At 40.3% G+C, this 22,796-nt stretch overlaps 1 protein-coding gene across 1 annotated transcript in view; it reads right to left on the bottom strand.

The window, feature by feature from the left end:
* Window positions 1-1,203: 1,203 nt before the first annotated feature.
* Window positions 1,204-22,796, bottom strand: part of FAT4 (FAT atypical cadherin 4) — a 241,366-nt gene continuing 219,773 nt past the window's right edge. Inside the window, exons 13-18 of the mRNA XM_090034521.1 lie at window positions 22,085-22,170; window positions 19,691-19,870; window positions 17,651-17,775; window positions 16,423-16,640; window positions 9,649-9,910; window positions 1,204-3,526 (exon numbers count right to left, since the gene is read on the bottom strand). Coding sequence (XP_089890647.1) covers window positions 1,653-3,526; window positions 9,649-9,910; window positions 16,423-16,640; window positions 17,651-17,775; window positions 19,691-19,870; window positions 22,085-22,170 — 2,745 coding nt within the window. The 3' untranslated portion in view covers window positions 1,204-1,652. The remainder of the gene's footprint in view (window positions 3,527-9,648; window positions 9,911-16,422; window positions 16,641-17,650; window positions 17,776-19,690; window positions 19,871-22,084; window positions 22,171-22,796) is intronic.

Here is a 22,796-nt window from a genome sequence, read left to right as displayed (position 1 = left end):
ACGTGTGCTTGGTAAGAGGAATATCCAGGTGCAAAAATAGAGAAATAAAGAAGTATTTCCAATGATTTGCACTAAACATTTTAAATAAATATTTTAATTCTATTATTGGCATTTACAAGTAGAAAGCATACAGTATGTTACAATTTTATCAAAATGTGAAAAATATGGATGTTACATAAGTAACAAATGTAAAAAAAGTATTTTTCTTACCTTCCCTGAAAGTAAGAAAACTATTCAGCATAGGAAAATATTGATATCAAAACACAGCTTAGGTTAAAAAAAAAAAGTTTTTGAAGTTTTTACACAGTACAATAGGATCATTTGATCTGCATGAACACTTACGGTTTTGTGAATTTCTACTTATCCTAAAACTTCACGAGATGTGGGGAAAATGGCAAGCTACATTAAGTGAATCTACTAGTAGTTTTCCCTCATGTCAGCTCCAAAATACTAGAGTGCAGCAATTCTTCTATATAATAAATAATAATTCAAAAGTTCTGTCATAGAAAATTACGTAGAAAATGCCACTCCAAGGTCATGTAGGCTAGGCAGTGCTTTAATAATAATTATGATAATACTTATTATAGTGCTTTATAACTTTTCAGCACTTTACAGACGTTAACTAATTAATCCTCACAACAGCCCTGTGAGGTAGGTAAAGTAAGTATTATTATCATCATCATCCCATTTTACAGGTGGGGAAACTGGAAAATTGAGAGGTTGAATAACTTGACCAAGGTTGCATAATGATTCAGCAGCAGAGCTGAGATTAGAATCCAGGAATTCTTGGCTTCTTTCCACTAGACCACACTGCCTCTCAATCCACTAGACCACACTGCCTTTCTAGACTATGACAACTGTTTGATCCGATAAATTCCAATAATTTCACTCCAGTCAGAAACACTGGTGAGGGACTCAGGGAAGGGAACAAGCATCCAAAACAAATTCCATAGGGATTCAGAAGCTCTCACACAACTTTGTCAATTAAAACAAAAATAACAATAACAAAAAAGCACAAAAAACCCCAAACCAAAGCAAACCCCCTAAAGTGCTGACCAGCTTGAGCCGCTTTTAGCACCTCTTGTATGGATAAGACTTGCATCACTTTTGCTAGCAATTACTCAAGCTTATTTGTTCCTTAAAGTATACATATGAGCAACTGCAGGATATGGTAAATCCATTTGCTGAGAAACCTTAGTAGTGTAATTCCTTCATTTACACTCCCTCTCCCATGCACTTCTCAAGGAAAATGAAATCCTCAATACTCTTGCATTGCACAATGAGTTATTAAATGAAGACAATACACACATTTCCAACAATAAACACATTTGAGTTCATTTTCAGAACAAAGTATTATTAATTTAAAAATCACAAACTGAACAATGGTAAATAGGAAAACCTTGCCCAATGCTGCATGCTGAATATCTTGTTTTTAAACTAAAATGCATGCAGGAGAAATAAATTCACCCAAGCATAATTAAATTAAAAAATGTTCTGAGTTTGTTTCAGCAGCATAATGGTTATTATTTTTTTTAAAGTCTCCTCCAACCAAACTGGCCTACGGTTCAAATGCTGACCTTCACTTATCCTTAACCATACAATGGTCTCATTGTTTCATGGTTTTGCATTTTCATAATACCAGTACATAAAGTCTATACATATTGTTCTGCTTCCCCATCTTTGGAAACAGGCTTTATTGTACCACCTTTGCTTTCTTCATTTGCTGCTGTTGCTGCTGCCTTTTCTGGAAGCGATGCCAAATCTTTAAAAACATCCACATAATGCCCAAAACCTGGGCCCCAGTTCAAAAGGTTGTCCCAGTTGAAATTTCCAGCTTGCTGTCCAAGCTTCATGGGCAATGTGCTTTCAGCAACATTGGATGTTGTTGCTTGTGTGCCCACAGGCCCACCCTCAGCTCTACGGCCAGGGTATCTCCTAGGCTTCAGCCTAGCCCCGTAATTGTCTTCATCATCTGCATCTGACTCATTGACTTGAGATAATTTAGGCATTCTGGAAGTGTATGCCATGGGCTTGTCCCTGTCATATTCCATCTCTGAGCAAGTAAAAGACTCATGGGAGTCACTATCAGATGATGATTCTGGAGCTGGAATACCATCAGCTGGATTCCTTGTTCTGGACAGTGGCCTTCTGCAGTCCTCCTCTGAAGAAGACCTTCCATGGTCAGCACTACAGATGCTTGGATTTCTAGGACGAGGAGTGTTAAGTCTCTCCACCTCTTCAATAGAGAGCCCTACAGGAGGGGCAGTCTCCAGAGGAATTTGTCCTATTGGTTGCTTTAGGCGACTTCCTGGTCTGCTGGAACCGTGAGTTGCCATTGTCTGGGGACTCTTACTTCTTCTTCCTAACCTAGTGGCATAGTTAAATATGCCAGGCTGGCAGACATCATTGTGCATCTCTAATGGGCTCCCTTCTCTTATTGAAAGATGGAGCTCCCGTGCTGGGCTGTTTCTGTAGAAAGTTGACGATTTGGAGAATGGAGCAGGGCTGTGACGAGACAAAGGGTTGGGAGTAGGGCACGCAGAGTGACTTAAGGATGTTGTCCGTAGTCCTTGGCTGTATGAAGGCTGATAAGTCAAACTGCTTGCTCCTAGTGGCATGGGAGATTGCCTTGCAAAGCCGAGTGGACTGTGCCTCTGAATAGAGAATTTGGGGGTATGACTCCGGAACTGCTTATAATGTTGAATGATGTCTGCATCCGAAGGAGCAATACTGCTTGCATTTTCAATGTCGTAGTGCTCTATCTCAGGTTCAGGGGAAGCCAAAGGAGCACTAGGTATAGTTTCCGTGTTATGTGGAATGTCTGTCTCATCATAGATGAGGTAAGGGTTTTCTCTTTCAATTATATCAGGTTTAGGGTTCCCTTCAGGCTGCTTCCTGACAGTCATGTCATCTCCATAAGGCGGAATGTTGTCAGGATCATCAAATGCAACATTCTCACTTCCTTTTTTCTTCTTTTCCTTTTTCTTCTCCTCTTTCTGCACTTTTGACTTCTTTCCCCTGCACTGGTTACACAGGATCAGGCTAAGGACAAGCAGAGCAAGAACTGTGGCACAACTGCCCACAATAGCAGGTACAGCCCAGAGTGGCAGGGATAGCTCTGCTGGATGAGGGTTAGGGACGCACACGTGGCCTCCATTGACTCCACCCTTGCACACATGTCCCTGGGCACACAGAATACCAAGGCAAGCCACTACCTTTTCACATGTTCTTCCTGCGTATGACTCAGGACAGCTGCATGTAAATCCTGAATGCGTACCAGGTTCACAGCTGCCACCATTCTGGCAGGGGTTGGAGGCACAAGCTCCTGGAGGGACACATTTATAGGCATACCATTGGTTAATGCACATCAATTCACCCCAGCAAGGATTGCTGGCACAAACATTGGGACCTCGGCAACCAGTCTTCACAGAAGGATCTGTTTTGGATATGGTAGCAAGGCTGTGCTTTCCGGCGAAAGGAAGGTTTTCTCCACCATACTTCACATACTCAATACAGCCATCAAAACCTAGGGAGAAAAATAAAGCGTTACTCTGCACCTTCAAAATACAAGGTCCATATGGCTTAGCCTCATGCATAAAGGCTTTCAATGTCCAGGAACAAAAAGGGAAAAAGATCCCGGGCTCCCCCTGCACCAGCAAGTTCCCACAGCTGGGAGCCCCTTCAACTGAGGGCAGCTCCTACCCACAGGGGATATGCAGCTCCCATGATCTCCCAACCACAGGGCTGCATGAAGCCCCCAGAGTTGGGAGATCATGACAGCCATGATCTCCCAGCCCTATGGGCTTCATGCACTCCTGAGGCTAGGAGAGCACAGCAGTCACAGTCTCCCAGCTGTGGGTGTTTCACACACTCCCAAGATTGGGAGACTGAAGCAGTTGTGACCTCCCACCCCGGAGGCTCCATGCACCACCAGGACTGGGAGATGGCAGCCACCCCTGCAGTTGCTGGAACCCATTTGGGTCCCAGCACCAGAAGGAGGCACGCTGCCAGGGCCAAGCCATGGGGTCACTGTTGGGACCCAAAGTTGGCAGCTTCCAGGGCTGAGAGTCCCCTCAATTGTGGGACTCCCAGCTGGGCACAGTGCACCCCTGCTGCTGGGAGCAGGGTCAGCTGACAGGGCTCCCAGCCACAGGGGAGACGCTGCTTCACATGGAAATTGAAGCTGGACACCAACCAGCTATAAAGTTAGTACACATTTTCAAGGTCTAACTCTAGCTGGTTGGAACTTTTTATGATGTGATAAATAATTTGAACATGCAGCTGTAACATGTAGAGGGTAACCTAGGAACATAATAATGGGTAACCTATGAACATAATATTGAGAGCAATAGCCTTTGCTTACTGAAGTAACTTTCGTCAGCCTTCAGTGTAAATCTGTGAACTGAATAAGGCTCTTAGTCATAATCATATGATCTTACTGATTTCAAAAGTGTACCTGGGCACCAACTGTTTCCCAGTGAATTTATCTTGAAAAAACATATTGTTTCATTTAGATTCCCCCTGATCTCAACTCTGCTAGTGTAAACCTGGGATAACTCCACTGAATCACTGGGATTCTTGAACATTCACAACAATGTAAACGGCATAAAAAAAACTGGTCCCAGTTTAGGACCATATTTTAAGAATGTATTTCTTTTGCTCATTATGTCCCTGAGTGGTTTAATGGATCATTTGTTCATAAACGTCTAAATAAAATCTCACTTTCAGTGCAAATTAAACAAGTACTGAATTCTGCTAGGTGAAAGTGTTAAGAAGCAATAACAAGACTAAATAAGGAAGGATCATTCCAGAGAGCTTCTAGCACAACATTTATCAGGCATGTCTAAGCACATTTTTAGAATTAATGCTTTTCATATGCTGTGTACAGAAATTATTGGAGGATAACAACAAGCAAATCAACAGTCTGTCCAAAGATGGTTTTGAGTATGGCATTTAGAAGTGATATGAAAACATAGTGCTTTTTTAAAAGTTTACTAAATAAAGATTTTGAAGCATTTGAGATGTAATTAATGATGATCAAAACCTAAAGCTAACAAGTACACATTTGTGTCATCTCATTACCTGAGTCCCTAATTGCTGGCAGCTACCGCCACAGAGACATACTAAAATAAACATACCATTTTTCAGCAGCCCTGAGAAAAAATGAATAGTCCAGAATTGAACATGACTTCTGTACTTCTGAAAAGTCAGGGCTTCGCCTACTGTAACGGAGACCCTGACCCCATTACTGACAGAAAGAGGCAGCCAGAGAGCAGCTGGCTGGCTCCAGGCCCCTGGAGGGACTATGGTTGCAAGGGGCCACTATTAGTTCCAGGTGTAGCCAGTGACTGACAGATGTAGGGCAGAAGTAGTGGCCCAGGAAACCCAGAGGGGGTTTAGAAACCAAGACCTCAGAATAGAGGCCTCAGAATAGGCTAACTCTGACCTGCCAAGGAGGAAGGACTCCAGACTGCAGGGAGCTGCAAGGAAGCTCCTGCATCACTGGGCAGCAGAGCTAAGTATTTTGGCCTTATGTTTTAGCTTGTTAACACAGTGTGACATTGAGTCAGTGCAGGGCGGGGGGAGGGGAACCTTTTGTTTGGAAGCAGATGCTCATATTTTCTCATTGTGTTGAAGTTTGAATCAGAGCACTGTTATGACACTGTGGGTGTAGGGGAGGAGAAAGCCACCCCAGGTCTTAAAACTTTCAAAAGGGGCCAGATAGTGAATGGGGGCTAAGGCTGTGACCTCCAAGAAGTCTGGAAGCTGCAAGTAGACCTGAAAGAAGCATTGATATCAACCGAGGACTGTAGTGTGTGGCAGGAGACAGGGGCCAAGTGGCCCAGAGGGTATGGCTGGAGGGGTAGCTGCAGCCTGGGACAGTGGACCTCCGATAGAGTGGCCCAACCAGAGCAAAGTGAGCCAAGGCCAAGAGGCCATAGCCCAAACAAGGGTCTAGGATGTGAAGTCAAATCCCCTGACCTTTAGGGTCAACCTCCAAGTCCAATTAAAACATCAGGGCTTGGCAGGTAAGACAGCAAGGTGGGACACGGAGAGGCCAGAGGGGGCAAGTAAGGTGGAATCTAGGTGGCTGCTAGGGGTGACTTGGCTGCCCCAGGGCCTGACTTGTTATAGTACCAAAATATTAAGTTAGGTACCAACATTTGAAAATTCTGACTTCACTTATGATAGTATGCATCTAGAAATCCATCCTTAACACATGGGAATAAGCCACTGCAAACCTTTAAGAGTCAGCTTAAAAACTTTCCATTTCTCCTGACACTGCAATTGATGGACTTTAGAATATACTCTAGAGTACATGCTTTCAGGAAACTATTCAAAAACAAATTTTATATAGAATATAATATAAAGAGTTGATAAGGGAGGGAAAAATCCATTCTGAAACATCACATTTTAAAAGCAAAAAAATCCATTCATTATTTATGTCCGAGAAGGCTTCATTGGTATAAATATTGTTGAAAGTGAGAGCGCACTAATATTTATACTAACATCACAACACATTCTAGAAGACTCTAAAGAAGCGCAGCATAAACACTGACTCTTCCACGATATAGTTGATGTAGTGAAGATGCATTAGATAGTATGATTTTGTAAAGGAGTTCATATTTTAAAGGTTATTACTTTGTAGACTGAACATTTTCTGATGTTAGGAATGAGAGCCTGTTTTTTTTCACCCCAGCATCAGATGTTTCGTTCAGGGCTGTAAGTCACAGTATGAAAAGGCTATAAAAATACTGCTAGGTTCGCATACTATTGCTATACTATGAGGTAATTTTCCTTGGTGAAAATACTGGGTATCCTTACATTGGTTACTCAAATATATTTATTTTCTCTTCTTTTCATACTTCTGAATAAAGAGGAAATTAAGGATTTAGGTGGGGAAGAAAACAAAATGAAGGGTTTGCTCACTTCATTTTTGGTGTCCCTTTTTAGTAGTGCTCTGATATAATATGCAACAACTGGGATTTTGTCATGTCTATTTGGGTTTGGCAGCATTATGGGATTCACTGATTTCATGTATTTGGAAATGTCACCTGCTTATGTTTTTGTCCTTCTGTTCTAGTTCTTCAGATATTTTTTAATGCAGACTTTTCTCTCTCCCTGCTGCAAATCTTTCTACATCATTCATAGTGTAATCCAATATTTAAAAAAGAGCATATGAAAAAGAGATTTTGGACTGTGCATTCCTAAAGCAAGCCGGACACCCATAATTTATTTCCCTACCAGTTAATGTGAGTGTGGAGTAATCATCCTCATTTTTGTTTGTTCCTTTTCTGCTGGAAGTGTCTTTTATTTTTCATAAGCATATTGCTGGTTGGTCATCAAATACAAATGCAAAAAGGGCAGAGGTGATATCACACCTCATCTCTCAATTCATGGAAATCATTGTTTACATTGAAAAGAGCCAAAAACACAAAGTGGTAACTTGTAACAGTCAAATTACTTTATCTGGTGATAATCCAGTAAGCTAGGAAGGTTTTCAAAATAAAGACTTTTAAAACTCTTGGCATACTTCACAGTTTGTAGATAAAAATCACTTCCATCTTATTTATCATAAGAAAAATAATATCAACTAAAGTGTTGTTCATTTCTGTTGCCAGAGTCTTGGGCAGTTGCCTAAATCTCAGAAGCAATGAATCTACTTCTTAACAGTTTTATGGTGTTCAGTGGGTGTTTCTAAGTGTGGTTTCTGCTGCTCACAAATAAATCCTACTTTTTCTTCATCTGACAGCAGCATAAAGCAGAAGAAAGCTGAGTTCAGAAACCATTGGAATCATATTGACAACAGACCAAAGCCCTTGGCACATGTTACATTTATGGTGCAATAAATGTGTTAATTGCACCATAAACAGGAATAACTGCTACACATTCAGTTGATATATGATGCCATAAAGTGGGAAACCCGCCACAAAAAGTTATTCTCCCAAAATAAGGAACATCTTTGTGGCTTGTTAAATTGAACGTGTAGCATACTCAAGACATTGCTTACAATCAACTAATTATCAGATGCTGATCAGCATCAGGACCAGGATGACCCTGGTTCTGGTGCCAACAATCAGCTGCTGGCAGAGTGGGTTGTAAGGCTCCCGGGCAGGGGGAGCCAAAGGGCTTTGGCTGCTGGGAGCCTGGCAACCCCTGAGACCAGCAGCCTTTCCTGCCTTGCCTTGTAGCCTCCATGGAGGCTGCAGGACAAGACACTTAAAAATACTGGGTTGCAGGGAGCCTGGTTGAATGCACACTTTTTAAATGAAGAGGGACCCCAGGGTCATTGATCTCAGGGTCCCAGTGCCCCAGGACATCCAAAAATTATGAGTGCTGCTGGGCTGTCCCAGAGCTGGGCCAAAATTAACTTATCAGACCTACTGAGGAGTGCATCAGAAGCTCAGTGAACAACTGCTCACTCAGGCATCCCTGAGGAAGGCCAGGACCAATGGATTTAAACTCCTGGAAGGCCGCTTCCGGCTTAATACCAGGAAAAAGTCCTTCACGGTCAGGGTGTGCAGATGTGGAATTAACTCCCACCAGAGGTGGTGCAATCACTTACCCTGGAGGTTTTCAAGAGGAGACTAGACTGTCACCTCACTGGGGTCACCTAATCCCAGTTGTCTTCCTGCCTAGAGCAGGGGGGCTGGACCTGATGATCTGCAAGATCCCCTCCAGCCCCTAACAATCTAGGAATCTACCCTGGACTGTCCTAGGTCTCAAAGTGGACCTGGGACTGTTGAGATCAAGCCTGAAAATCAGCTGATTGTTGGACTTGCTCCAGCAGCTCAGGGTCTTGAATTAGCCAGGTACTATCATGGCTGGGTCTGACAATCAACTCATTGTCACACCCATCCCTGAGTCTTGAACCCACATTGGACTCAAACCCGCCAAACAGCCAAGGATCTGGAACCTGTAGGATGCTCTGTGCAGTCTGTGTCTGGGACAGAGCTGCCCCCAGCCCAATCTGCCAGATTGGCCTGGGGTAGCTCAGCAGTGGCATGACTGGGTTGGGAAGAATTTTGCCATCCTAGACATTGTGTCTCCTGTCCTGTACATCTGGCATGGGATGTGGCACAACGTTTGGGCCGCAGAAGAAAATTCCTCCCATCCTGATCATGCCATTTTTTTGAGCACTTGCCAGGCACCCATATCCTGCAGTGCCTGGATTTACCCAACCCTTAGTGGGACAAAATTTTCAGTTAGCAACTTTGCCTGGGGGAAAGATTTGCCTAGATTTACAGTATTCTAGCTTGCTAATAGTATAGCCACTGATACTAGCCAAACTGCATGATTTATTCACTGCCTCAAGACTATAAAGCAACAAAGACTAAAAATATTTCTTTGAAACAGAAATATGTCAAAATATGTAAGAAAGGATCAAATCCTTAGTCTTCACTTCAGCAAAACTTTCATTGATTTAAAATAGAAGCTGTCAAGGCTAAAATGTTAAGACTTTATCCTACTAATAAATTGTTACATTATTTCTTTCAAATGTTTAAACACATAAGATCCCTTCTTGGTGCTTGAAGTTTAAATGGTTGTAATTAAATAAGTGGCTCCTAAGGAAGCATTTTAAAAAAATATATATATGTTTGCGTGTGTGCGCACACACACACGCACACACACACACTCTTTTCTTACCAGCACTGGTACTTCTAGGAGCGTGGTTAGGTGGGATCCCTCCCAAGGAAACTGTAAGGACATTAAGTCCTCCAAAATCTTGTGTGACGTGCAGAATGTCTCTGCTGTAGGCCCTGTCGATGGACAAAATAGTAGCAGACCCATTCTTTTCAATAAGGAGAGAATGCCATTGACCATCTGCTGTATAAACTTCTTGAATATTCCTTTCCACTTTCCCAGCAATTCCAGCATCAGATGTGTAATGCACTTTGCCACTTTTTATCTAAGAGAGAAAAAAAGAAAAAGGCATACAACATATTTTTTAAATTGTAATGATGCATCTTAAATAAAATATAATGCCTTCTGATGTCAATCACAGTAATTCAAATAATTTAACTATTAAACAGATGCATATAGATGTCCCTACCCCAGCCCCACGCACATCAGTGCTTATCTAGTCATACAGAGAAATGGCTACCGATGTTTGAAACCACCTGAATTTGTCTGCAGTAAGATTCCAGTTATTTTTCCTTCTGAAAACAAAATATTTTATATTACTCTACTAAGAAGTTACTAGAGTAAAAGGATAGATAGTTACACTTGTATTAATTGTATCTTATATCTTTGCTTTGAAGACATTCAATTAGGAAAACAATTTTTTCCTTGAATTTTTTTTTGCCGTTCCCACCTTATCTTTTATTCAGACATTCCCTTAGAAGAAAAAATTGCCAGTGTTTCAGAGCAGGAGAGTAGTCTGAAAACAAGTAGACAAAACATATTTTTTCAGCATACATAACCTTCTGCTTATTTAGCATTAGGATGTTAGGTACATTATAAAACAAATAGAAACTGTCCTTATTCCAAAGCATATGTATCTAGTTTTCATTAGGACTCAGCATGTATCCAGAAAAAAATGCATGGGGGATGGTGGTCTGGGAGACGTCAGTCCTCCCAGTTCTACACTGAACCATATATTTTTTTAAATCAGGGCTGTCCAAGCAGCTATGGGTCACATGCCTCATGGGCCATGCCAAAGTGAGCCATTGGCCCCCACGCCACACCCCACATGGATGCCTCTGCTGCTGTATTGTGAGCCCATGTGGGTACCTCCCTGCCACCTCGCCATGTGTCCGCACGGCCCCAGACTCGTCCTTGGCTCCCTGCACCGCGCTCTCCCATCTCCTGCTGTGGGGGCAGGAAGTGGCAGTCAGAGGTAGAAGGGGGAGCACAGAACTCCTGACTGCTGTTACAGCCAGAGCAAGAAAGGTGGTCAAGCAGGGGCCGGATGGTTGCAACTTAACCCCTCACGAGACACATGCAGTCTATGGGGTGCCAGTTGGACAGTCCTGTTTTACAGAGAAGATGTGGTGGCAGAGTGGTTAAACTGTCTTGCTATATCCGTGGAAGCATGAGTTCAAGCACTATTCTGGACTCATGCCAAATGCTCTTTCCACTTGACTCAGCTGTTACAGATACGTGGTTATTCAGGGTGAGGAGTCCAAGGGACATGATGCCATTGTTCTACAATGTATTATATATTCCACGCCGGCCTTCTATAGCGTATGTTTGAAAAAAAGAAAAGCACAAAACCTAACATTTTTCTTCATGTCCTCACCTGTGGGTTGATCCACATGTACAAATTGACATGGATATCCATAATTTATAGCCACTGATAGGATTTGTACTATTTCTTAAATGTCAAATAGTTCATTCAAGGACAAAATTAAGTTTACTTATGAAGTGTGAGGGGAAGCACTGGCTAATATGATGATAATACTTTTACTTCCTAGAAACTGTTATATACTGTGCAATTTCTAAGTTACTGAAAGAAATGACATATGAAGGCTGAAAGGTTTGATCATATAGACTAGCTCTATCGCAGCTGCCAGAACATGCTCAAGTCCTGCAAAGAGTTTGAATTATATGACTGCTCAAAAGTCATGGAATGTAAGAATGTACCTAGTACATTTTGCCACTTGGGTTGTTTGTTTCCTGGATACACCTGATATGTCAGATAGAATTGCGTGATTCTTTTTAGAAAACTGTACTACAAATCAGAGTTTCTGAGTTTGTGGTTTAGAATATCTTCAATAAAGTTCTGCAAAAAAAATGACAGGATGGTTTTGTTTTTGCAAAGTCAGGTAGTTTATGGCTAAATTATGCCTCAAGAAAAGAGGAATCCCACATTTGGAACTTAGCTTGAAATCCATCACATTTGTTAGCTTCAAAATGTTTGTAAAACAATGACTTTTATATTAAGTGAAGTTTTTACAGCTTACATTTAAATTAAGTGTTTTTTTCCTTTTTATTTGTTTGGACTTTCATAGATGAAGAGGAATGAAGACTTGAGAGAATTTCATTTTTATTTTTAGACTTCTATACAAAAAAAACCTATATATGAAATGATAAGTTCAAGGCCTACTGAAATACTAAACCCAGGTCTTTAATTTCTAACTCCACATAATATAATTCTTCTACCTGCCAACAACCAATACATTCCCTAGCGATTTATGACCCTTAAGAACTTTCTTTTTCTTTAAAATTGCATGTGGCCAATGCTAACAGGCTCATAAATAACGCCGCACTGGCACATAGAAAATATAAAATTTCCAGTGACAAGACTTGATTGCGACTCCTTCCATCAGGAAGAAAGAATGTGGCTCCCAGTTTCTTGAACCACACCATATTTCTAAACTTGAAACAAATAGTTTATACTGATTATACGCTGAAGGGCCCATTTATGGGGTTTATTTGCAAGGCAGTGAGACTGGCCAAGGCACTGAAACCGACCAGACTGAACCCCTAAACAAAAATATAGAATCCCATACAGGGGAAGCATTTGGCTGCACTGTTAAGCCATAAAGTCCCTTTTGTTCAACAAACAGCATATTCTTCTTTTAAAACAACATATTCCCTTTACAATTTATAGCCTTCTGGTTTAGATATGACATAAATAATTGTATTTTAACTTGCCCAACTGGCATATTTGTAGTTATTCAGTATTATTATGTATGCCATTTATGTTGTAATACAGGGATTCATAGATTTTAAGAAAGGACCATTATGATCATATACTCTGCTTATCTATTTAAGACAATTCCATTAAGTAACTGCTGCACATATTCCATCCCTTCTGGCAGAGTTAAAGCATAAGGTTTAGAAAGATAAATGATTTTGATTTACAGATTTAATTGGAGAATCCACCTTATCCTTTTGTAAATGACTGTAGTGATTCATTATCCTCACTGCTATCTTTTTCTTCTTTCTCATTTCTTCCAGTCTGAATTAACCTTGCTTCTACTTCTAGTGCCTTTGCCTTCTACATAAAAGAATCCTCTAAATTGGAGATCAGCCACCTATAAGCTGTGAGCAGCTTTGTCAGCATTGAGTGGTGGGGGGCTTCACTCTTGTTGCACTCTGGCTGTGCGGCAGGGCGAAGTGGCAGCAGGGAGAAGCAGCAGTGGTGGCCGGATCCTAGCACCAAGCTGCCTTGGACCTGAGCTGGGTGGTTCCAGTCCACCATCAGACAGCACTGCCAATCCCTGCTCTAAATCATAAAGAGATGCCTACTTATACCAATACATCCATTTTTATTTTTAAATAGAAAGACTTGTTGGACCTAATTTGTTACTATTTTATTCTAATTTTATCCCATCATCATTTTACTAAAATCAGTTAAACAGAATATAAAAATGGCAGAATGCAGCAGTGTACCTGCCTGAGTATTGTGTCCAGTTCTGTGCGCCCCACTTCAGGAGAGATGTGGACAACATTGAGAGGGTCCAGAGGAGGGCCACCCATGTGATCTGGCAACAACAAGGCAGACCCTACAATGAGAGACTGCGGGACCTGAACCTGTTCAGCCTTCACAAGAGAAGGCTGAGGGGGGACCTGGCGACTGCCTATAAACTCACTAGGGGGGACCAGAAGGGTTTGGGAGAGACTTTGTTTCCCCTAGCACCCCCTGGCATAACAAGGAATAAATGGCAACAAGTTGTTGGAGAGTAGGTTTAGATTAGACATCCATAAGGACTACTTCACAGTTAGGGCAAATAGGATCTGGAACCAACTTCTAAGGGCAGTGGTGCTGGCTCCTACCCTGGGGGTCTTTAAGAGGAGGCTTGATGCCTGCCTAGCTGGGATCGTTTGAGCCCAGTTTTTTCTCCCGCCCCGGGAGGGGGTCAGACTTGAAGGTCTGTAAGGTCCTTTCCGACCCTACTTCTACACTTCTATGATTCTACCATAATTTAATAGTAATAATATTAATTATTTTGATAAACAAGAACAAGTTAATGAGATTATTATTATAATTATATGCTGTCTTTTACAGATTTTTAGATATTACTGCTTTCATGTGATTACTAACTTGCTATTCAATAACTGTAAAGGGCCACACAAATCAAAACATCCAACTAATTTGGAAGATGGGCCAATATTTTCAAACTCATATCTATAAAATTAATTTCCTAAGGGGTGCATATTCAGTTGCTGAAAAATTCAGAGCAGAAGTCAGTGGGTCTCTAAATTGAGCTCAAAAAGATTAATAATTTGGCCACAGTATGTAGAACATCATTGTACGTGAAGAAAGGTATGTGGTTAGTCTGAACCTCTAAATTTTTTACGTTCACAGAAGCCTTAAGGTTGAGTGGGCATGAAGCCTTGGACAAGCAGGAAGAAAAGAAAGATACAAAGTATGCGTCATTTCAGGTGATATGAATCAAGTGTCACAACTTGCAGTTTAGGATGCAAGCTTAACTAGAATTCAGTTTTCAGGTAATTCAACTGGGAACTGTCCACCAATAAAAAGTGCAAGGCACTTAACTTTCCTTCCCTAATCTATAGGTCCTGGTAGACAGCTGTCCTCAGACCTTCAACCCTATACATCTGGTCCAAACCTGCTGTTGGGACCCCATGCCTTCCATTTGCTGGTGCCTCTCCACCAATATTAACAACATGGTATTTAAGTGTAAATATATTGCTAGTATTTTTTAGTCACAGTAGCCTTTTTTAATGCTTATAGAGGTTTTCTACTGTAATTATAGACAAATTTTAAATATCTTACTGATACTTACCAAAATAGCCTTTATGAATAAAATTCTCTTTCCTTTTGTGTACTTAAATGGCAGTTTTCTAGCCATGTCCTTGGGCATCTTTTGCTCGAGCCAGAAGCGTGCACACAAGACTGAACATATGCACAGTAAGCTATGCACTGGTTGGGCATGTATTTGGTTTTATATAAGTAGGACAAAGCAAGGAGATGGGCTGGGGCGGAGGCAGGTGGAAGATTGTGACCCTCCCATGTCGTAGCCCTAAAGTGGAGGGGATAAGGCACTTTCCCAGAAAATGGAAGACCCAGGTTTTAGGCCTCTTTCACCAAGATGGGGTTTGGACCTGCATTCCTCTGACTTTCCAACAAAATGTTCTATCATGCCACTTGGTTAGGTGTTTATTCAGTCCCTCTCTTATGCTCCTTTGAAGCTGAACCACTGATGCTCAGATTTAACAGTCATTGGATAAAATGGGTGGTGAATGGGGAGAAGTTTCTGCCCCACTGAACACACAGCAGCCACCTCCATGAGCCACACACCCTCTAGCTTGCTTCCTTCCTCTTGGTCCCATATACCTCCCCATCTTGGCTGCTTCTCTCCCCTACTCCCAACAGTTAACCACAGGTTTCTGGAATTTTACTTTACATGGCTAAGTTTTCAGATCACAGAGCTATTGATTCTTATATGTCTATTATGAGTGATAAAAGTAATATAAAAAGGATGCTAAAATCTCGACTGGAAGGAAACGTCCTGTTCATTTAATACAACCCAATCTGAAATGTTGTAATCTGAAATGTTGTAATGAACTATTCTTTTAATACTAAATGATGAGGAATAGTTACATGCAAATGGATGATGGATCCTGCATTTCTTGGAAGCTGCTAATGTCAGAGAAGATCTAGACCCTTTGTAAGAATGGAAACCAGGCAGGGGGACAATAATATGGCTGGCTGAATTATAGAAAGTGTGATCTTATGTAGGAGTTTCTTTCAAAGCTGGGAAAAAAACTGGAAAGATTTACAGTAGTCAGGGAAACTTGGAGCTTGGAGCAATAAAGGGGTTTGCCAGCATCACTGCTGTACTTATTAAGAATTCTGACTAAGTGGATTGAATCAAAGCCAGGGACTGAACCCATCCATTTTTTTCTTGAGAAAGGTAATTTCTGTAGTGACAAACACTTGGGACAAAGCTATATGGAGCCTGAAGCATGAATTCAGCTACGCATCTGAAATCAGGTAATTATCTCCTTTTCTTTACATCTCCACTCAATGGAGAAGATAAACTCCAAGAAGGATGACTTTTTGGATCCAACATAAAATTGCCTGGTGTGATGAGGCATGTATGTTAGTAGTAATTCATGAAAACATGTTGTTTTGTTTGGCAGTCAGACATCATGGGGAAGAGAATTGGAAGATAAAAGGCCAAGAGGGAGAAGTCTTGCACTTTAGAGTGTAACTAATTAGTGATATCAAATACGGCAACAAACACTGGTCCTGCTAGTCTTAGAGGTATCATTACTTAGAATCTCGATGAAACTGATTAGAAAGAAAACCACTAAGATCTTTTGATACTTTGGCAAATAATGAGGAAATAGTTAGGAAGATGAATGACCCTGGAATAGTACCCAGCAGTAGTCTAAGCTCCAATATTTTCCAAAAAAAGGGCAAAGGTAACAGAGGAAGTGATTTTGATCACATCACAGCAGGCAGTTTAATCAAATCAAGTCAGCATTAGCTATAATCTTTACCTTCACAGTAGTGTAATTGCTGCTTTCCTGGACATGAATTAAAATTCCATTCTCACTCCTTGTTCTGAACTTCACTTCTAAACGGTTCACATTTGGGGGCTCCAAAATATTATCACGAGTGCCATGTCTCATCAGATATTCTCGTTTCTTATTCTGGCTCATGTGGTAGTCAAGGCGTCCTTTACCTTCTAATGACAAGGCAGTATCGGCAGTCATATCTAGGACAAAGGTAAGGGAAAGTGTTGAGCATATCTAATTATCTTCCTCAGAAATTGTCAAATTCCAAGCAGGTAGGTGGGAGAAAATGGAGTGACTGAAGCCTCCACCTCTCTACTTTTTGCCAACGTGGCTGAACCAGCACTAGTAGGAGTGCGAGTAAAAAAGAAAGATAGAGGGAGAGGGAAAGAGGTGGAAAAAAGAGAATGAGAGAGAGATTGAGATACAGGAAAGAGACAGAGACACAGACAGAGACAGAAGTTAATAATTTACTGCTGGTATCAGTTAGCAGTAAATTAAAACTCCCTGGGAACAAGTGAGGGAATTTGGGTTCTCTGAGATATAATTCCTTCCCAGGGATGCTCCTGTTCCCCTTCCTTGTAATAAAAATCCAACTGTAAGCTCTTTAGGGCAATGACAAGGCCTTTCTATTATTTTTGTAAAGCATCCAACACCTTTTGGGCTAATGTAAAAATAATTTAAAATACTAATGCAGTATAATCCCCCCCACACACATGCGCTCACAATTTCCATAAAATTCTTCTGTAATCTCATACTATAATGGTTTATACATTGACAAAAGCCATAGAAGCACTTGTAAGCAAACAGAGGATATGACATGAACAGAGCAATTGTAATTCCATATTTAATTTGAACATGAATAACATTAATGCAGCAGGCAATTCTCTAATGTCCTTTGGTTTTTTAAGTTAAAGTGTCAAACTATCTATCGTTAGAGATTTTTTATAATAAGGTAAATAATGTATATTTATTTGGATTTATAGATATATATGTTATTTTGTATTTGACGTTTTATCACATTCAAACTGATGCTAGGGCAAAAGGTCATATATTACTTTTCTTCATAATTATTTAATACTGAATGCTGGCATGACACATTTTAATTATTTTACAGAAGTTCATTATCTTGTGCACCTAAACAGAAAACGCAATTGCATTTCATTCCACTTTAGATTAATTGTAAATGAAACAGATTATGACATCTACATACATTTTTCACAGTGTTTTCCAGTCAGTCCCTCTTTGCAATGACACTGTTGCCATGACCAGTGATCGACACAGGTGCCACCATGTTGACAAGGACTAATTGAACAAGCTCCTTCTAATCTAGGGCATCTAGAACAAATCAGAAGAGTAGTCACTGAAGCATGTATGCTGAACACACAGAACAATCCTCCTGAATACAGCCTCATGTGTGCTCCCTCTTGTACGTACCCTCTTACTCAACAAGAACGCAATTGTTTAAAGGCTCTGTAAAACAGTAAAATTTGCACTCTAGAAGTCTAATATATCTAACTGGGTCCCATTTTCACTGCCAAATTTTAATTGTATTAGAAATGAAGGAAGATTTCAGAGGGAATTGGATTCCCATTAACAGAGGAGGGGAAACAGAAACTGTTTTTTGGCTTGTCCACACTCATGAAAATTGATCCAAATTAAAAAGTGTGAATTTCAGATAGATTGGTTAAAAAACATTAACTCCTTGGGTGACCTTGAGATTATTAAAGTGACATTAATTAGCTCATGTTTATTCTACTGAAGACAGTAATTGTAAGACTATTCACATAGGCATTTAATGTGACTTAACAATTATACTTAAAAAATGGCTTAACTTTCCTGCATATCCCTCTTTAGATAAGCCATTTTATTACTTCACATTAGATTATATAGATTATTACAGTTTTAAAAAATTTTCATAAGCACATATAACCATGTGAACACTCATGAATACTAATCTTCTCAAAGACCACTGTTCTTAAGCATGTTTCAATTGCTTTATGAAAGTCATAAAACAGTTATACAGTAAAAACAATTGGAAATCATAAAATTACATTATATGATTTTAAGTTATACTCAGATCCTTCCCTTAACATTTTCAGTCTCATTTTCTACAAATATTATAGAGCTAGGAAAGAAAAATGAAAATTGTGTAAGTACTCTAAAAAAAAATCTGAAACAATAATGGGGAAAGCAACCGGTGAAGAATAAACTTGAACAGAATGCACTACTTTTAGCTACAAAGGAGTAATGTCATCTGAATCTTTGCCCAACATAAAATGAGCCCAGAGATTTTCAGATCTGGTGGTCTTTGAATGAGGTTATCACTCCAGAGTTTTAAGCAGATACAAACACAGTAGTAGGGTATAAGGTTAAGTGGAAAACCCATCCAACCCAAAAATATGTTTGTAGACAATTAGCTTTTAAAGGAGGTGGGCATGGGGGGTGGGGGTTTAACATTCAATCTACCAAACACGTGTGAAATAAAGCGTAAAGCCATCTTTCATTGTGAAACAGTCCAAGGTACTACTGAAAAGGTTTTGCCTGGCATCAGTCTTGGCCTTCGAGAGATAACAAAATTAGGAGATTTTTTTTTAACTTAGTGGGATGTTCCAAAATGCTGTCTTCTAAGAAAACAGTATAGGAGTTGATATCTTCAGTCTAAAGAGCCTTAGGAAGCCTTCTACCATAAAGTTCACAAACTAGGAAGGTGAAAGCAGGAAGGATGAACTAGCAACTGTGGTCTTTCAAGCAATACTGTTGCCACAACTATAACTTCAAACAAGATGAAAAAGACCCAGCAAATGCAGCTAATCAATCATTTCTGAAAGTGTTCTCACAAAGGGAGATGTTGCAAGAGAAATGCAGTGATATTTGAGAGGTAAAATGAGAGAACAGACATGTGGGACAACAACGGGGAGGTTTAGTGAACCATTTCAATACAGTTAAATCCAGGTGGAATTTACTTGAAAATGCAAGTATAAAGCTACTCTATTTCAGACCACTATAAAACAATAACAATAAACAGAAATATACTGTTGCTGCTTTAAAGAAAATTGCAATTGGGTTTCTTCAGTCTCTCAATTTTGATTTTTTTTCCATTCAAATTTAGATTCTTCCAAAGTTCTTTACATTTTATAGTATAGCTTCCATTCATGTTTCCAATAAATATTTGAGATAGTTAATGCCTCACTCTTGCACTAGTTTCTTTTGTTATCTATTCTGTCTATATGATATTATAGACTTGACATACTGATCTAAGATTCCATGAGCTGCCAAAGCCTGACTGGGTTCCAGAGGACGTCCATTTACTGCAAACTCCATTATGCAACCCACAAAATCATGGCTTTCCACCTGTCCTCTTCTTTGAAGTATTGGCTCTAGAGATCTGATGCCACCAACAGTAACTCGATTTGGTTGAACATCGAGGGTCCTAGAGTAAAAATAGAAGAATTATTGAATTCACATCAGCACATAAAGGAGCAACAATGGAAATAGATCATCAAATGACTCTAAATATACCACAGAATCTATTTCTGCATTCAATTTCCTTCAATTTCTGTAGTTCATTATTTACAATCAAAGATTTATTATATCCAATGACGAGTCAGTTCCAGTTAAAGGCAATCTAAAATAATAATTAAAACAGGCCTAAGCTTTAAGTTCTCAATCAGTTTTTACTCAAGATATTTATCCAATTGATTTGACTGAGAGTTTTGGTTCAGTCTGTATTGAATAAGGATGTGACCAAATGCTATTTTAAATTGTGGGTTATATTAAAATAACTGTAAAATGGATTCATGATTTTACAAGGGAATAAACTATTTTTAATAGAACAAACTATGTAGCTAAATGAAACAACATGAAATGCAATCAGGAGTAATGCTACAAATAGAATGGTACTTAGATTAATAAAGCAACTTTCCTCTTCTACATATTTTTGAAATCCTAACTAATTAATCCTCATAACACTTCCCATAACAGAAACAGAAAATTGCTATTAATAAAATGCAAGAAAAAAGCAAATAAAATGAATAATAAGGTGAAAGATGTAGCACATATATGATTTGGTGCCATTTCATAAGTTAAAGTAAAGTTCAATAATCCCAGATTGAAATTTTGGAGATAGTTTAACTGCTGGAATTTCATTCCTCTATTTGGTAAAGTAAACATGATGGGTTAAATATGATTTTAAAGCAGTATGAGGTTTTACTTTAAAAAATTTCAAGTACTAAACGCTGCAGAATTTACATTTTTCAAAGAATACTTGAGTTGGAAAGAGACAGAGTAAATAAAAAACAGAATACTACCGAATGCTCTGTTACTTGGCTGCCGAGGTAATCTTGTGATATTTAAAAGAAAAATTTGGGGGTAAAATCCTGCCTTCACTGAAGTCAATCTGACTTGGTCTCTGACTTTACTGGCACCTACTCCCCCCTGCTCCCTTCCCTCCCCCTGCTGTCAGATGTAGCTCCAGGGCCATTCCCTGCCAGAGCATGGAGCACATGGAAGCACAGGCCCTGCCCGGCCATACAGCAACATCCTGGGGCCAGAGCTGCACCTCTGCTGATAGGACAGGTAGGGGAAGGAGCTTCCCTGTGCTGGGAGGGAATGGAGCCAGAGCTGGTGAGCTGCTGAGCATGACAGTAGCGGGTGCGGAAGGGGAAACAGGCTGCAAGGACAAGGAAGGGGAATAGGGCCAGAGGCTACAGAAAGTAAATAGAGGAGGGGGAGGGGGGCAGATAGCTGCTGGCTCTGACTCTGGCTCTGACCTAGACTCAGCATTGGAGTCAGAGCCACAGCAGCCATTTGCCCTGGTCCTTCCACCTTATACTTGAACCCAAGATGAGGGGCTTTTTTCCTATGCTGAATGGGACCGGGGGAAAAAAAAAACTTGTCTTGGATTTGCATAAATATGGTAAATTCACCTCCCTGACAGTTGTAGGGGAGCAACTTTCTGACTGGAGAGCATGTTTTTGTGGCGACTGTAGTGTTTTGAGATGGGGACATTGTGCATATGCACATCCCTTCTGATGCTGTATTTCTGTAGTACTTCAAAGTACTGTAGCACTTGTGGCAGTACTAATGCACATCTGTCTGTTGTCTCTGTCTGCTACTCTGATTTTATAGCCAGTTTTGGCTAGACTGTGATCTAAATTCTGGTTCCACGAAGGTAGATATGAACCTTCTTTATCATTGTCCAGTCAAACCACTGCTGTGCAACTGATCCTTTCCCCCAAAGCCAAAGCACAAAGCGAATTAGAAAGTGAGCTGTTTGGGCTCTTCCACTTATTCCTGCCCTTTACAAGGCACCAATTAGCACAGCTGAGCTTTACCAACAAAGGAATACATTGTAATTTGCTGCTGCTGTCATAGGATAGTTGAAAATTACTCCTACCACAACTACCACCTCCCAGATCTAAAAGGAACCAGACAGGGAAGTAGAAAGATACATATACCGAAAAAATAAAGTCTTCTGGGGCCACTTCTGAAGCTGTTGTGCCTAAAAGAACAAGCTTTCTTGTTGCTTGACAAAGTGGTTGTTCTAAATGTCTCCTGTATTTAGAGAGGGTGGTTTTCATTTTTTTTATTGTTATTTCGCTCTTTTCATTTATAGCAAAAAACAAAAAAAGGAAGAAGTATTTACCAGTCAGTGGCAACAGCCACATTACTAACAGTACAGTAGCCTGGCTCCTGATCTTCAGAACAAGAATCCACTGTCAGGGATGCTGCCTGCAAAGCAACAAATGTATTAAATATTAAGAGGACAAAATGTAAGCTTTCAACAGTATTTTTATCAGGCTCCTGACACATGTTACATTTAAGAAGTGGCTGACTGGTTAATCACATCTTAAGTAGCAACCTGGCCACATGTTCATTCAATAGGAATGCAGGAATAAGTGGCAAGGTTATTATGCAATATACATATAAAAACTTTGTCACTGATTCCTATTGTGCTTTTAAATGAGTGTGTGGCCAGTGGTTCCAGCCCCAGAGACTGCTGTGTGCTTTGGAGGCTGGGAGAACTGGTCAACTGATCAGGGCTCCAAGCTGGGGGAGCACAGTGACCTCCACCAGCTGCGAGCCCAGAGCAGCCGGTGGAGCTCCAAACCCTGGAAGCACATGGTGTTCATCCATGGCCAGGAGCTCCAATCACTAATGGGCCTCCATGGTGCACCCTCACAATTGGAAGCCCCATCTGTAAGCATCATCAAGAAAATGTGTAAAAACAACTGGATATCAAAAATCCTTCTAGACCCTCTCAGAACTCATACTGGCCCAAAGTCATCTTACTTTTCTACAAAAGAAATCTGAGGATGCTGTGATGGAAGGGAAGATCTAACTTCTTGCAGTCACAA

Source organism: Crocodylus siamensis, chromosome 2 (genome assembly GCF_052110815.1).
Source record: "Crocodylus siamensis isolate JL-2025a chromosome 2, ASM5211081v1, whole genome shotgun sequence".
Classification (NCBI taxonomy): domain Eukaryota; kingdom Metazoa; phylum Chordata; order Crocodylia; family Crocodylidae; genus Crocodylus; species Crocodylus siamensis.
This window is presented reverse-complemented; position numbering and strand designations above follow the sequence as displayed.